Here is a 13,163-nt window from a genome sequence, read left to right as displayed (position 1 = left end):
GTCCGCTGATAAATAAAAATAGATACTGAAAGATAACAGACACAATAAGAAGATTTCCACTGATTGATGAAAGGAATGAGAAGGATTTATCTTTACAAACAAACTGTGGGCCTGATGATAAATAAACGTAGATACTGAGAGATAAAAGAAGCAACAGGAGGAACCATAAATTTCAAAGGAATTCCACTGATTGACACAAGGAAAAGAAAAGGGGGTGGGATATGTATTAGAAGGGGGTCTGTATTAAGGGATTCAGGAAGTCTGTACCTCTCAAGTACCTCAGCCAATAGGGAAAGAGAGAGGGAAATGCAGCCAGGAAATTAGGATAAAAAGGAGGCTGTGTCCTCTAACCATTTGACAGAACCCAGGAGAATGTCCCATGGCTTCTCCCTTTATTCAAATGAAGTAACAGAACTCCTCTGTCTTCTCCTTTATGGACATAAACCTCTGGTGTTTGTGGATTAATTTTTCTGATTCAAGTAATCTTAAACCCACAAGTGTGGGCTGGTCCCTTTGCTTACCATCAGCAAGGGGGAAACCAGACAAGGAGACAGTTCTGCAATGTTCTAGCACCCTGTCAGTTTTTCTATTTGTGACATGGAAGGTCTACAAACAGGAAAGGTAAAATTTGTAGAGTCAAGAGTCTAGGCTTCTTCCTTTTTTCATTTGAGCTGGCCTTCACCAGCACCAGTGGAATCACTCCAAGTTCACAATACATTAGTGGGAAGGAAAATCAGTGTTTAAAATCTAGTTATACACTAATTTGTGCTTGTTTCCATAAACGGCCTGTGCTTGACAATCCTGTGGGTGTGATTTATGCATCACCAAATTATGCAGTTAATCGGTTAGTGCATTTTTTGTTTTGTTTCTTTCTAAACAATGCATAAAATATAGTACTCCACTGTCTGAAACCACCTAGAAAGAAACTTGATTGTCAGAACGGTCTCTTCTATATAGATTTCATATCTTTGGACTGGAATCACAGGTCACGAGATCTAAATATACTGCTTTTGAGGGCAAGCCAATTTCCTATGCCAGAAATGAGGGTTCTGAATGCATGCACATGGAACCTTTGTTAGACTACAGTGTTATGTGTGTTATGTCACATGTGTTATGGCATTACACTCTAAAAACCAGCTTTTAGTTACCTGAAGAGTCCTTTGCAAAGAGCTGTAAGTAATTTCTTCAGTTGAGGAAGATTGCTTGAGCCAGTCTGCACCATCTCCAAGTCACTGATAATGTGAACTCGAAGGTAATCCTGGATGAGTTTAAGATGCTCGTCAGAGACACTGTGAAGGAAACAGACAGGTCAAAAGCCAGCTCTTCTCTCTACTTCCAAATATCAAACAGCTTTCTTATTTTTCTCAAATTCCCACTGTTTAGGCACATGGCTAATAAGCCAAGTTCTCTCAGATATTACTCATCCCTTTATATTAGAAAACTATACTTCAGCGGAAAAAGTATACAGGTGATTTTAATAATTCAGAAATGTATTTTTTCTAGACAACAGCTGGACTGACTGTAAACAGCAGTCAATGCACTGTTGATCTGATTCTGTTCTTTATTTGGCAGTATAAATGAGGAGTAATTTTGTTGAATCAAACAGGTGCTCAGCTGTCCCAAACACAGAAGCCCAACGAGCACAGAACTGGGTGGAAGGCTGGTTCAGCAGCCCTGTCACTTGCCCCTCCTTACCTGCTTGTGTCCTGGCACTGCAGTCGCTGGAGTAGTGTCTCGGGAAGGGACAGTTTATTCACATCTGCCACCCGGGAGTTTTCAGGGAGAGAAGAGACCTCCTTTGTCTCACTGCTCGGCAGTGCCATGAGGATGTTGCGTGGGGGCAGGACAGGAGGTGTGGGTACCAGGTCTAGCAAGAAGGAAAGGAAAGGCACAGTCATTCCAGCATGGAAATTGAACCTCTTGTCTGTCACCCCAGGCAGGGCAGAGCCCACCATGCAGGGGCAGTCTTTACAGAAGCCATCTCTTCTCATGGGTCTGTGAAGGAATGTCAGAGAGGGGAAGTTCAGGGCTCAGCATTGGCCCAGGTGTGTTTCCAGGGATGGCAGTGGTGTGAGAGCAACAGGATGAAGTGTCAGGCTTGGAGATCACATGCAGGCAGTGCATGCCTCTGCCTCTACCTGCAGTGAACTCCACCCCAGCCAGTTTTGACTATCCCATCTGCACAGCAGCTGTGAAGGTTAATTAGTTAAGTTGAATAGAATGCTTAGAGAACATAGCTGTACCTCACCCATGTAATTCCTATTATCATGGGGATCTGCTACTAAGGCAGAATGGATGGAGGGATATGATGGAAGGAGCACCAGAAGCTGCTAATGGAAAGAAGTGAACAGCTAAAGTAAGCAGAGATTGAGAAAATAGACCCCATGACCCAGTGGATAGGGGTTGAATATCCTGCCTTGTCTTGTGGACATTGAGTTGGGAGGAGAAAGGATTTTCCTGTCATCCTGCTCAGCATATTTCCCTGTCCTGCAAGAAGAGTGGGTTCATCTCCACTGATCCCAACCATGATTACCTTTTTTTCATACCAATTACTCCAATACTTTGTTACACATGTTGTATTGCAACTTGTTGATTTGTGAGGTTTTGTTTGGTTATTTCCTAATGGTGGAATTTGCAATACAAAAAGACCCCCAGGACTGACCCACTGCTTCTAGGCCAGTGCTGTGATACAGAGCCACCACTGCACTGAGCCACGGGTAGTTAATCTGCAGGGTGCTTATCTTCCAGCTCTGCAGTTTCACATCTAAGATGACCAGGCACCTGTAGGCCTTACATGGCTCCACCATGATGGCACAAAGTGCCTTAAAAAAGCTAAATTCTATACATGAGCAGCCCAGACCCAGTGCTAATCTCTCTTCATCTGAAGGCTCTTAGTCTTGGATAGAACTTCATTCCCTGTTGCTTGCCTCTCTCTGTATTATTTTTCTTGTAGTTCCCTCCCCAGCCCTGGGATCTGGAGACTCAGTACAACTGGCAAAAACCCAGGAATATCTTTTCTGAGCAGCTCTGCAATTTTTTTATTCTGTTTCTTTCAGAAAATTGCATACCAAAGTCTTCCAGCTCCTGTTAGATATACAGTGGGTTCTATCAAAGGGTTATACAGACACTGGGTTGCACAGGCACATCAATTTGCCCTAGTTCACAGGGCCTGTCTGTCTGTCCCAGGGGCTGTGTCCTTCAGACAAGTTTGATTGCAGTTCTCATCATTTCCAGACAGACATCAGACAGGACAGGAAGGATGCCGCAGTGGACATGACCTTCCTCTGGGAGAACTATGACAGATCCAAGGGGTGATCCAGGAAAAATCCAAGGAATAATCTGAGACCAGTGAGTGTGGCATACAAATGCCACAGTGGCACTTGATATAAAATAGTTGGGATGATGCCAGTCACACCTCTTCATCATACACCTGCCTCTGTACATGGAGTTAGACTGTCTGCCATCTGCCACTGCCGGAGCAGTGTCCTCTGCCTAGGACTGTCAAAAATGTCCCCTAGAGCAGAGCAGCTGAGGAGTTTCAGATACCCCTCAGAAGCTGCAGGTGCGTGGTACAGCAGAGAGATGTGCTCCAAGACCCAAGGGAGCATCTCTGTTTTGAGAGAGGTCCTTCAGATGCAGGACAAGGAGAGGGTGCAGAGGTCTGGGAGATGACTGGACATAAGCAGTTGGAGTCCAGACAAGGACACCAGATTAATCACCTCCACATCAGTTGCAGTATAATTCCACAGAGGGTCTCAGTGTATTCACCTCATCAGATGAGCTAAACTGATGCTCCAGGTGCCATACCACAGGAGACGTGAGGGTTCACTGCTGCAGGGCCTTGCCAGCTCAGGCCTCCCAATACTCTGCTCTATTTTATGGCACAACGTGTTCTAATCTCCTGCCTGCACTGCATATCTCCAGCCAAGATGTATGAGTCAAGGGTCTGTATCACCAAGTCACATCATGGGTTTCTTACCAGTGTCCTCCTCCAGTTCATCAGCAGCCTCCTCCTCTTCCCGTGGCACTGGATATTTGAGGTGCCATACCAGACCCATGTTCTCCTTCTTGTAATACTCTATCAGTTCCTCCAGGTTCTGGAAATACTTCACAGGAACACCCTCGGATGCCTGAAACAAAACACAGAGGCAGTCATGGCATGGGATTTCCTACCACACAAACATTGCCCCTTGCAGAAGGAAAAACAAAGTCACAGAGGAAAAAGCCACTGCTGCTGCCCAGAAGAGAACTTGCCCTGTTCTTACTGCCCATCTGACCACAGGTTCTGCGCAGAGCAAACAGAAACAGATAAGCTCACACATTCCAGCCAACGTCAGCACAGATGCCAACCTCAAAGACCCACTGAAGCTAAATGGAAGAGTTCTCTCACTAGATTCAGGATGATTGGCTTCACAGCAAAGAAAGATTTTAAAGCAAAATAATTCTCCCGGGTTAATCTTTGTATTCTTTTACTGAGCACAAAGCCTCTAGACTATGTTATATTTTGTGGTATCCAGGAAGAATTTTTATGTGAAATTGCAAGGTAAGCATGGCTAAATCCAGTTGTTTGCATCCCTTCTGGGATTCAAAGGCTCAGAACTGGGTTCAAATGAAACAAGGTACCGCCCCACACAGAAATGCTGGGATGGAGGTTTAGAGAGCTGCAAGGACTGCAAGCGCGCATGGCATGACACTGTGTGTGCCAGCTGAATTCTGTGACCAAACCTGTCTCGAGCACACCCTGGCCACTAATCTCAGCAAATGGTTACCCACAGAGGCCAAACACAAGGATAAGGTTTTAGAGGTGTTCAGAGCCAAAGCTTCAGTGTAATTATATCCACACACTGGCACAAACAGTGACTGCCAGCAGGAACAGCTGCTATCCCTGCAGCTCTGTCCCATCGCTTCAACCACAGACCCTACCAAAGACAGACACGGTTTGTCATGATTCAACACAGACCTTCTAACCAAGGGAAAAGACCTTGCATCACCTCCCAAACTGTGATGAAATGCCATCCAATCCCAAGGCTACAGAAACACACAGCCAAACCTCTGATCCTTTTGGGGCACCCTCTTCCTGGCAGGGTGTTCCTTTCAGACAAAAGGTCTTCCCACAGAAAACAACCCAAGAAGGCCCTGTCTGTATCTGATGTAAAAGATCAAAAAGTGGGAGCAAAATGTTGGAGAGCAGTTGTTTTCCATCCCCACGATGCTGTGATGACTTAAAAGAGCATCACAGGGAACTGTTCACAATTGGGCAGTCTCAAGGAAGACCTGATCACCCCAATGGCAGGCTTGACTGGCATTGTTTTGCATGCATAAAACTAGATTTTGCATAGGAAATATGGTTAATTAGTAAGGAATTAAAGTTGTGCCTCCAATTTGACATAACTTATTATAGCCATTCTGCCTCTAACAGGCAGGGTATTTAAATTTATTTGGGGATTGTAATGATTGCCTGTAAAAAGTAACACACACAAAGTTTCAATACATGTGTGAACAAGCTTATTTACTTGCCATTCATCTTTGCTCAGTTTCTTATTCTCTGTGAACTTTTTTGTTTGAATAGCAAATGTAGAAAATTCAATAAATTAAACAGGTGAGATGTGAGCAAAAACCACAGCAGAATATAGGAAAATGTCTTCAGTGAGTCCTAGCAGCAACAAGATTTCTTTTTAACTTTTCCTGAAGAATAAAATCTCAGGCCAGAAAATAGGTCAGTGCTTTCAATAGTGGACTGCATTTGAAGTCATCAGTGGCCTCAGGCCTGCCATTAAAAATACCTTTCATTTTTAGTTATACCTGCACGTCTTTAAAGACTCAGCAAGACACATATTCACAACAAACATGGGTGATATTTCTGAGAGCTCTGCCTGTACAGCCTCCTTTTCTGTCTTCCATAAAACTGATCCTGCATTTAACAAGATTTATTATTCTCATACACTGGAAAATGTCATATTCAGCATGAAGGAAAAGCTTGGGTAAACATTGGATTATGTTTTTGTGAGGCCAGAGATGTTGAAAGAAATAATTGGTTAAAACTTCTCAAGATTCTACCCAGTGTAGGCCAAATCCAGCTTTGCTAGAGCAGCACAGACTGTACATTTGGACTGACTTCTCATTTACAGCAATTAATGCAAATAGTGTCTGAGTCCTCCCAAACTCTTCTGCTTCTTGGTGCCAAGTGTGAAGGTTGGGAATCAGGGAAAACCATCAAGGAAAAAATAGCTCTAATCCATTGCATGAAAGGATCCTGAAGTCACAGTGCTGCACTGGAACAGATCTGAAATAGTTCAGCCAGTCTTCCGTGCTTCTCTGTTCGTTTTCCATGCAGTACCTTCTTCTGCTCTGAAATCCCCATTTTTGTGATTATTCATTGACCAGCACCATCCCCGCCACCTCCCCCCGCAACCCCAGCAGCCCAAAGGGCATTGTTAGCAGCTCTGGTGACAGGATGGCAGCATGCTCAGCCTCCATGCCCTGCCCGTGGCAGTGCTACTCATGCTTCTGAACACCCTCTGGATTACCCTGCCTGGGCTGCCTTCACCTACCTGCAGCACCCATACATGGGCTGGAACTCATGAGGCACAAGACTTGGCATGGCTTGCTTTGCCCTAAGCTACCCCTAAGGGCACCTGTGAAAAGGCATCAGCCTATTAGAGCATACAGAGATACTAAAAAACACCAAGGACAAACAGGTCAGGGTTTGCCATGTGCATCCCTGTATCACGAAACCTTTGCTGTCAGTGCTCTCTCACCTCTTAAATTAATGCAGCCTACTCCTCCTCTTTCCAAACTCCTCCTTCACTTTCCTTTACTACCTCACCACTTGCCTGCTTCCCCAAACTGTGTCTGAAGACCCCTATCCTGTCCCTGCACAGCCCTCAGTGCCCAAACACTGTCTTCTAAGCCTTGTTCTGCCCCTCCCACTCTCCCAGGGTGCCTGCAGGAAGACAGACTGCCATGAACAGTTCTTTTAAGGCCAAATGGAGTCTTGACAGAAGTGGTAGGAAAGGCTGACTTAGCACTTTTTGCTGCCAAGGATAGTTCAGTCTCTGAAACCATCCTGGTCTCTGTGGTAAGCAGCAGCATTTTGCAACAGGCCTCCTTCCTCTAACTCACTGCACAGTCTGAAGCCTGTGTTCCAGCTCAAATTCCCCAGCATGGCCATCAGCCCTAGTGCTCATGCAGCCTGGTTGGGTGCACACGAGCAGAGAGGCACTGCTGTCACACACCCCTTCTACTCTGTTAACTTGGCCCATTGAGCCCAGCCACCTCTCTTGATGAAGCCCACGTTCTCCTTCCCTCAAGGATAACTGGAATTTGTGGCCATGCTCCATGAGGAGCTGGGCTTTGCATGCATGTGAATCTAAATACTCGTTCCCAAAGAGAAGCAGCCTCCATCCCAGCATTTCCAGCTCCTCTGACAGCCCACCTTTCCAAGTCCAGTCAGGAGAAAAAAGACAAAATCCACATGGCACACAATAAAATAAAGGACAGCATTTCATTTTTAAGACAGAATTTAGCAAAGAACTGAATATGTTGCCCAAGGAGCTGCACTGAGGTAGTGAGAGCTGAAATAAGAAAATGGGGAACCAGCAGGGTCAGGAGATCGAACCAGCCATGGCCATGCACATGGGCAGCCTCAAACCTGCTCAGCACACACTCGTGGAGCTCAAGCATCCTTCCCCACACCACAAAAGGCAGTGGCACCACCTTGCTACACATCAGCTCAGCTATCATGAAAGTCTGAAAGCAAAATGACTGGATTATTTTCATTCAGTTTCTTTTGTATTATAATTGTTATTAGATGCAGTAATAAACCTCAACAGAGAAAGCATGTGGGAAGGGCTGCACCCCTCCAACACACAGCCATGGCCAGCAGCCCTCTCTGCCTTTTGCCTGCACTATGAAATGAGCTCCTCTCAGTTCAAACACCCCCCAAACATCCCCACTCCCCACAACAGAGCAGGGCCTCCTGCTTTGCACTGCCTCCCTCTGCACAGAGGCACAGCACACACTATACATTGTTTGAAATGAGAGAGTGAACAGTAAAAGCAAGATTTTATTGCACTTGCTTCTCCCCTTGGGGAGGGCATGAGAACAAAGCCTGCATGACAGACAACAGTCACGTTGTTTGGCACACAAGTGCAAGGTTCTCAGATACCGCCCGTGCTGCATGAGCCCTTCCAAATCCAACAGCTCATTGTTTTGCTCCCAGCTACAGAGCAATACGACCATGGCCGAGGCTGTGGTGTGTTTCCAGCCAGCACTGCCTGGGACTGCAGGGATGATGCCTGGGCAGCATCAATTGAATGTGGAAAGTCTGGTTCAGTAATGTTGCTGTCAGGCTGTCAGATCTGATGACCCCCCCCTGAGGTTTGGTCTCTGCCTGCAAGCGAGGAAAGCAGCCCAAATCTGGGACATCACTTGGACATCTGCTTTCTTCCCACTTTAACTTATGGCAAAGGTTTCTAGGTGGGAAAAGTGGTGATGGATAATGAAGTACTGGTATTGAGTCAGGTTGTAGATGGTTGCAGAGCACATTACCAAAAATTTGATTGATGGTAAACTATTAATAAACATCCTCCAGGTAACTGCACTGGATGACAGAAGCAAGGCAAAATGCAGCCTAAACTTTACACAAGTTCTGGATTTTGAGACAGGAAGCAGAGGCAGAACAGGGCACTGTGAACAAACCAGAGCAGGATGGGGCAGAACAGAGCAAGCTGGAACCACCCCAGCACAGCCAACAATGAAATCCGCTTCCCGCCCCCCTGCCTGCGTCTAGTAAGTAACTGTTTCCTCAGCGTTATCACACGCTAGATCTTGTGTTAATTGCACAGTGAATTGTTTCAAGTCATTATAAGCTGGATGGCAAGTGTCATCTCCATGGAAACACACACCATCCTCAGAAATGTGCTCACAGTGCTGATGGGACACCAGAGAGGTGTGGAGGGCAGGCTCTCCTTCTGTGGGGATTCTTCCATCATCCCCACTGTACTTTGGCTTTGTGCTGATGGCAGCCACAACATATGGAAAGGAAACACCTAGTGAACATATGAAATTTAGGGAACAGCCCACAAAACAGCAGAGCTGTACACAGGAATCTGGAGAACAGTGAATCAGACACTGAGCAGCAATTTCATAGTGGGAAGCTACATCTAAAGCAGAAGTCTCTCCAAGATCTATTAATGAGAGTGTTGCACAAGATGCAAGAAGAAATTCTTTTGCTGTACTTTGTTCCATTCAGCTTTAGCTGGACTGCTGTGGCCAGCTTCGGGCACCAATTATTATGGAACATATAAAGTACCACAGAAAGTCCCAAGAAATATTTCCAAGGAAGACTGAAGACTTGGAAAATGGGTTTCACACAGAAAGCTCAGAAGAAAGGCACTTGTATGGTCTGGCAAAGGTTCAGCCTGGAGATGTCACAGCAGTAGTCTTACAAGTTTTAAATTCTCTTCTAAAGAAGATGGCAACCAGAGGCGCTGCAATGCCCCGAGGGACAGCAGTGCCATGCACTCAGGGACTCCTCACAGCCAGCTAGGGAGTGACTGATCCTGCCTCAGCCCAAAACCAGGACAACACTGGGCTCAGACATCTGCAAAGCCTCCTGCCATTTTGAACTCTGTGACTACGGGAAGCCCTCTGCAAATATCCCAACTTCCTTTATCCAGATCCAGAACCCTTGAAGAGCATGAGTAAAGCTGAACATGATCATGCTTTTCACCACCAGCCCTGCCATTTCAACAGCATCCCAAACCACGAGTTTCAGACCTTCCACTTCTGACTCCAGCCTTTTTGGCTGTGAACTTTCTTTCCCACAGGATGTCTTGGTGTCTCCTATCCCCCAGAGCCTGTCCCTGATTCTGCATGTCCTTCCAGTTTTCCATTTCCTCCAGTTTTCTGTATGCTCACAGTACAATGGCTGAGCACAATTAGCTACAACTTGCTCTTGTTTTCTTCTGAACTGGCTTCTAAGCTGCTCATTTCATGAGGACAGGTACAACTAATGCCTTTAATCACTAGAGTTTGGTTAAATCTTGTGACCCCCTTTGCATACTCAACCACCCATTTTTAACAGGTTTTCATATGGCTGGGATAACCTGGTCTTCCTTTATATCTGGTGTATGCAAGTTATGCCATCTGGCCCAGAGAACCCCTTGCCAAAGACACTACAAACACAGGTTTAGTGAGGAGCAGCTCTGAGCTTTAAGAGAAGTTGCAAATGGAGTATAAAGACATGAAGTGAAAAGATGTAAAGCCCATGCTAGGAGAGGAACTGGTTAACTTGGGGCTCATTACAACAATTGTAAAAATAGATGGCACAGGAAGTCTGGGGCCCTCAGAAGGAAGAGGAAGTGTTTTCCCTTCCTGAGCCAAGGCACAAGGAGGAACTAGGAAACCGATCATCTGGTTATATTGCTTGAGGCCAATATTTTCTAACTAGGGTACCTTAAAACGTGTATTTAAACACATACACCAGCATTTCAGTAACAGGCAATAAGTTTTCAAAGTTACTAAATTCTTGCAAATACCCACCAGCTTAAATGGAAGCAGTAAATCAGGTCAATTCTACTGTGGTGAGAAAAGCTGGCAGGAAGTCTTCTTTTAAATTTGAAAAAAAAATTATGTTTTGAGGTTTGGAGAAAAAGTTATCTTCAAGATTGTTAAGCTAGAAAGTCTAGGTGGCATTTTTAAATTGACATTTGGCTCCCATGTAGACAAGCTCTTTGTATTTCACTAAAGAAGTGAACCTAAGAGCTAAGAAATTCCTGGTAAATATTTTTAAAGCATTTTAGCAACCTGGCTGTGTTTCAGTTTCATTTTGTTAGCAAACCTGCCTTATTTTTAGATCAAATCTTGTGCTAAGAAGTTTCAGGAGCATTTCACAAGAATGGGATTGCAGACGGGAATCACAGCTGGGAGAAACAGCTACTTTCCAGCCACCCAGAAATGTACTCTAATTTGAATGCAACACCTGGGGCTTGGAAAAAATGGACCTACCTAGGAGCACAGAGGGAGAGAACCAAGTGTGTGGCTGGGAAAAGAGGGCTCCTGTGACCTGAAGGGTCCATAAAGAAATGAACTTTAATAAGAGGTGTGACAAGGGAGCTCTGCTGCTCAGCAAGAGGGCCTCTGCCAGGGAACTAAGCATGAGAGAAGAGGTAATGGGAGGAATCTAGGGAACATAGAGGATGCTGGTGGGTGGCTGGAGCAGCACTTCCTCACTTGGAAAAAGATCATTGAAATTTTGGGGAGAACAGCACAGTGCAGTTATATGTCACACACCTTGAATAATGTTGGAGGGAATGGAAGGTGAACAGTCCCTGGGTCCTCCAAGGTGAGAGATGATAGAGGCTTTTTGTCTCATTCGACATTTGGTCTGATATTCAAGTTTGTTAATACATGTCACTTCTGCTACAGTGACCTTTTAAGACTTTAGGTGAAAATCATGGAATTCATAGAGTTCTGGAAAAGAGGGATTAGGAATTTCTGAAAGAGATGATTCATGGAAGGAAACAAGGAATTACAGTTTAATAGCAACTAAGTACATATTACTTCTAGCTTTGTGATCCTGGCTGACAATCAGACATCCAAAAAAATCTGAGTTAAAAAAGGAAAGAAAAAGAAAATTACTGTATTGTCAGTCCTATAAAATCCCCTCTTTTCCTTCAGTGCAACTGAAGGATGCTAGTACATACTACCACAAGCTCCATTTGTTTAAGCATGGTACTGACTTAAGAGACTCTGTATATTAATTATTCACACTGCATCACAATTCCATTCTTATTAAACATTACAAAAAAATAGGAATGCTGAAGGTTTCCAATTTTGGGAAAGGCCATCTCACTTTTTGCTATGTGCAGTGTCACGGAAAGAACTTGAGGAGCACAAGGCATTCTTTGTTTCAAATGTTTAACGTGTTCTGTGTGTATGGAATGTGAGCCCAGTTGCAGTTAATGCTAAAAAAGATCCTGACTCTCAAATCTGCCACTGTTTATCTCTTCTGGCTGTGAAAGACTTTTCCTCTCTGTCATCCCATCCAGGCTTTGTTCTGGCAGCCTAATCGTGCTCACAGGTAGGCAGTGCTCCCATGGCAGAATTGGGACATTTGCAAATTAGGAGAGTCTCATGGAGGAAAGGAATATTGAAAGGAGTTCTTAGAAGAACATAATTGGCTGACAGATTTTTATCTCAAGTTCCTTGCTAAAATCCTACATCCTAAAGGAAAACATATTAGAAGCTCTGGAAGGTAAAGGATCTGTGGAAGTCTTTTGAACTGGCATCCTCCACACATGATAAAGTTGTAGATCATAAAAACAATGTACTCAGATCTGACTTAAAGACCCCATTCCACTCTGCTCCAGCACTCCATGCGTCACATAAAAAGAACGTTAATTGCCAAATACCCAACTAATATAGTTAGATAAAAGCCAAGAAGAACACCAAACAATTCTAGAAAGCACTAAAACCATGTACTTGGGATTGTTCTTCACATTCTTCATGTTAAATAAACCATTCAAACTCCAGCCTTCAAAAAAGATTTTGTCAATATAGCATACAATGATTCTGCTTGTAGCACCACAAAAAACTTGCTGAGCAAACAACCTTTTCAGCATTTCTCTGTGTTACAATAAATAACATTTCTATCAACAAAAAGAAAACAACAGTACAGTTCCATGATGGAACATGAAGGACTGCTATTAAATTTAGCTACAGGGTGCAAGTCAGATGAGTTGATGATGAATGAGCAAGGACTGCATATCCATGAGGATCTGATGCATCTTTTTTAGCACTTCTGTAGTGTGTAGGTGGAATTTAAGTAAAAGTTTTGGAGTATGCTACTTCTAAGAACTTCTGTGATTTTATCACAAGCCTTGTGCTTTTTGGTTTTCCACTGAAGAGCTTCAAAACTTGAAGTCAAATTAAAATTTCCATTTTAATTTCATCATAAACTATCTAGCTCTAGTGCTTACCAAGATAAGCTTGAAAACAAGGGTCCCCAAGAGCTATCAAGGCACCCCAGGCAGCAAATGTACCACAGTCATTGTTTCTGAAAGCACTTAGTGGAGGTTATAGTTGTGATTCTGTCAGTGCTCTCGATTGACAGTAGCTTGGCTGGTAGAACTCTTGCAAGTTACTTGCTTCTCATGGAA

General features: G+C 44.3%; 1 protein-coding gene across 2 annotated transcripts in view; it reads right to left on the bottom strand.

The window, feature by feature from the left end:
• INPP5D (inositol polyphosphate-5-phosphatase D) overlaps window positions 1–13,163 on the bottom strand; it is a 52,846-nt gene that overhangs the window by 21,708 nt on the left and 17,975 nt on the right. For both annotated transcript variants that reach the window (XM_056498836.1, XM_056498835.1), the window contains exons 3-5: window positions 3,980–4,130; window positions 1,696–1,867; window positions 1,149–1,289 (exon numbers count right to left, since the gene is read on the bottom strand). In XM_056498836.1, coding sequence (XP_056354811.1) covers window positions 1,149–1,289; window positions 1,696–1,867; window positions 3,980–4,130 — 464 coding nt within the window. The remainder of the gene's footprint in view (window positions 1–1,148; window positions 1,290–1,695; window positions 1,868–3,979; window positions 4,131–13,163) is intronic.

The sequence above is a fragment of the Oenanthe melanoleuca genome, chromosome 9, assembly GCF_029582105.1.
Source record: "Oenanthe melanoleuca isolate GR-GAL-2019-014 chromosome 9, OMel1.0, whole genome shotgun sequence".
NCBI classification, from domain to species: Eukaryota; Metazoa; Chordata; class Aves; order Passeriformes; family Muscicapidae; genus Oenanthe; species Oenanthe melanoleuca.
The sequence above is the reverse complement of the archived record's forward strand: the minus strand, read 5'-3'. Positions and strand labels throughout refer to the sequence as shown.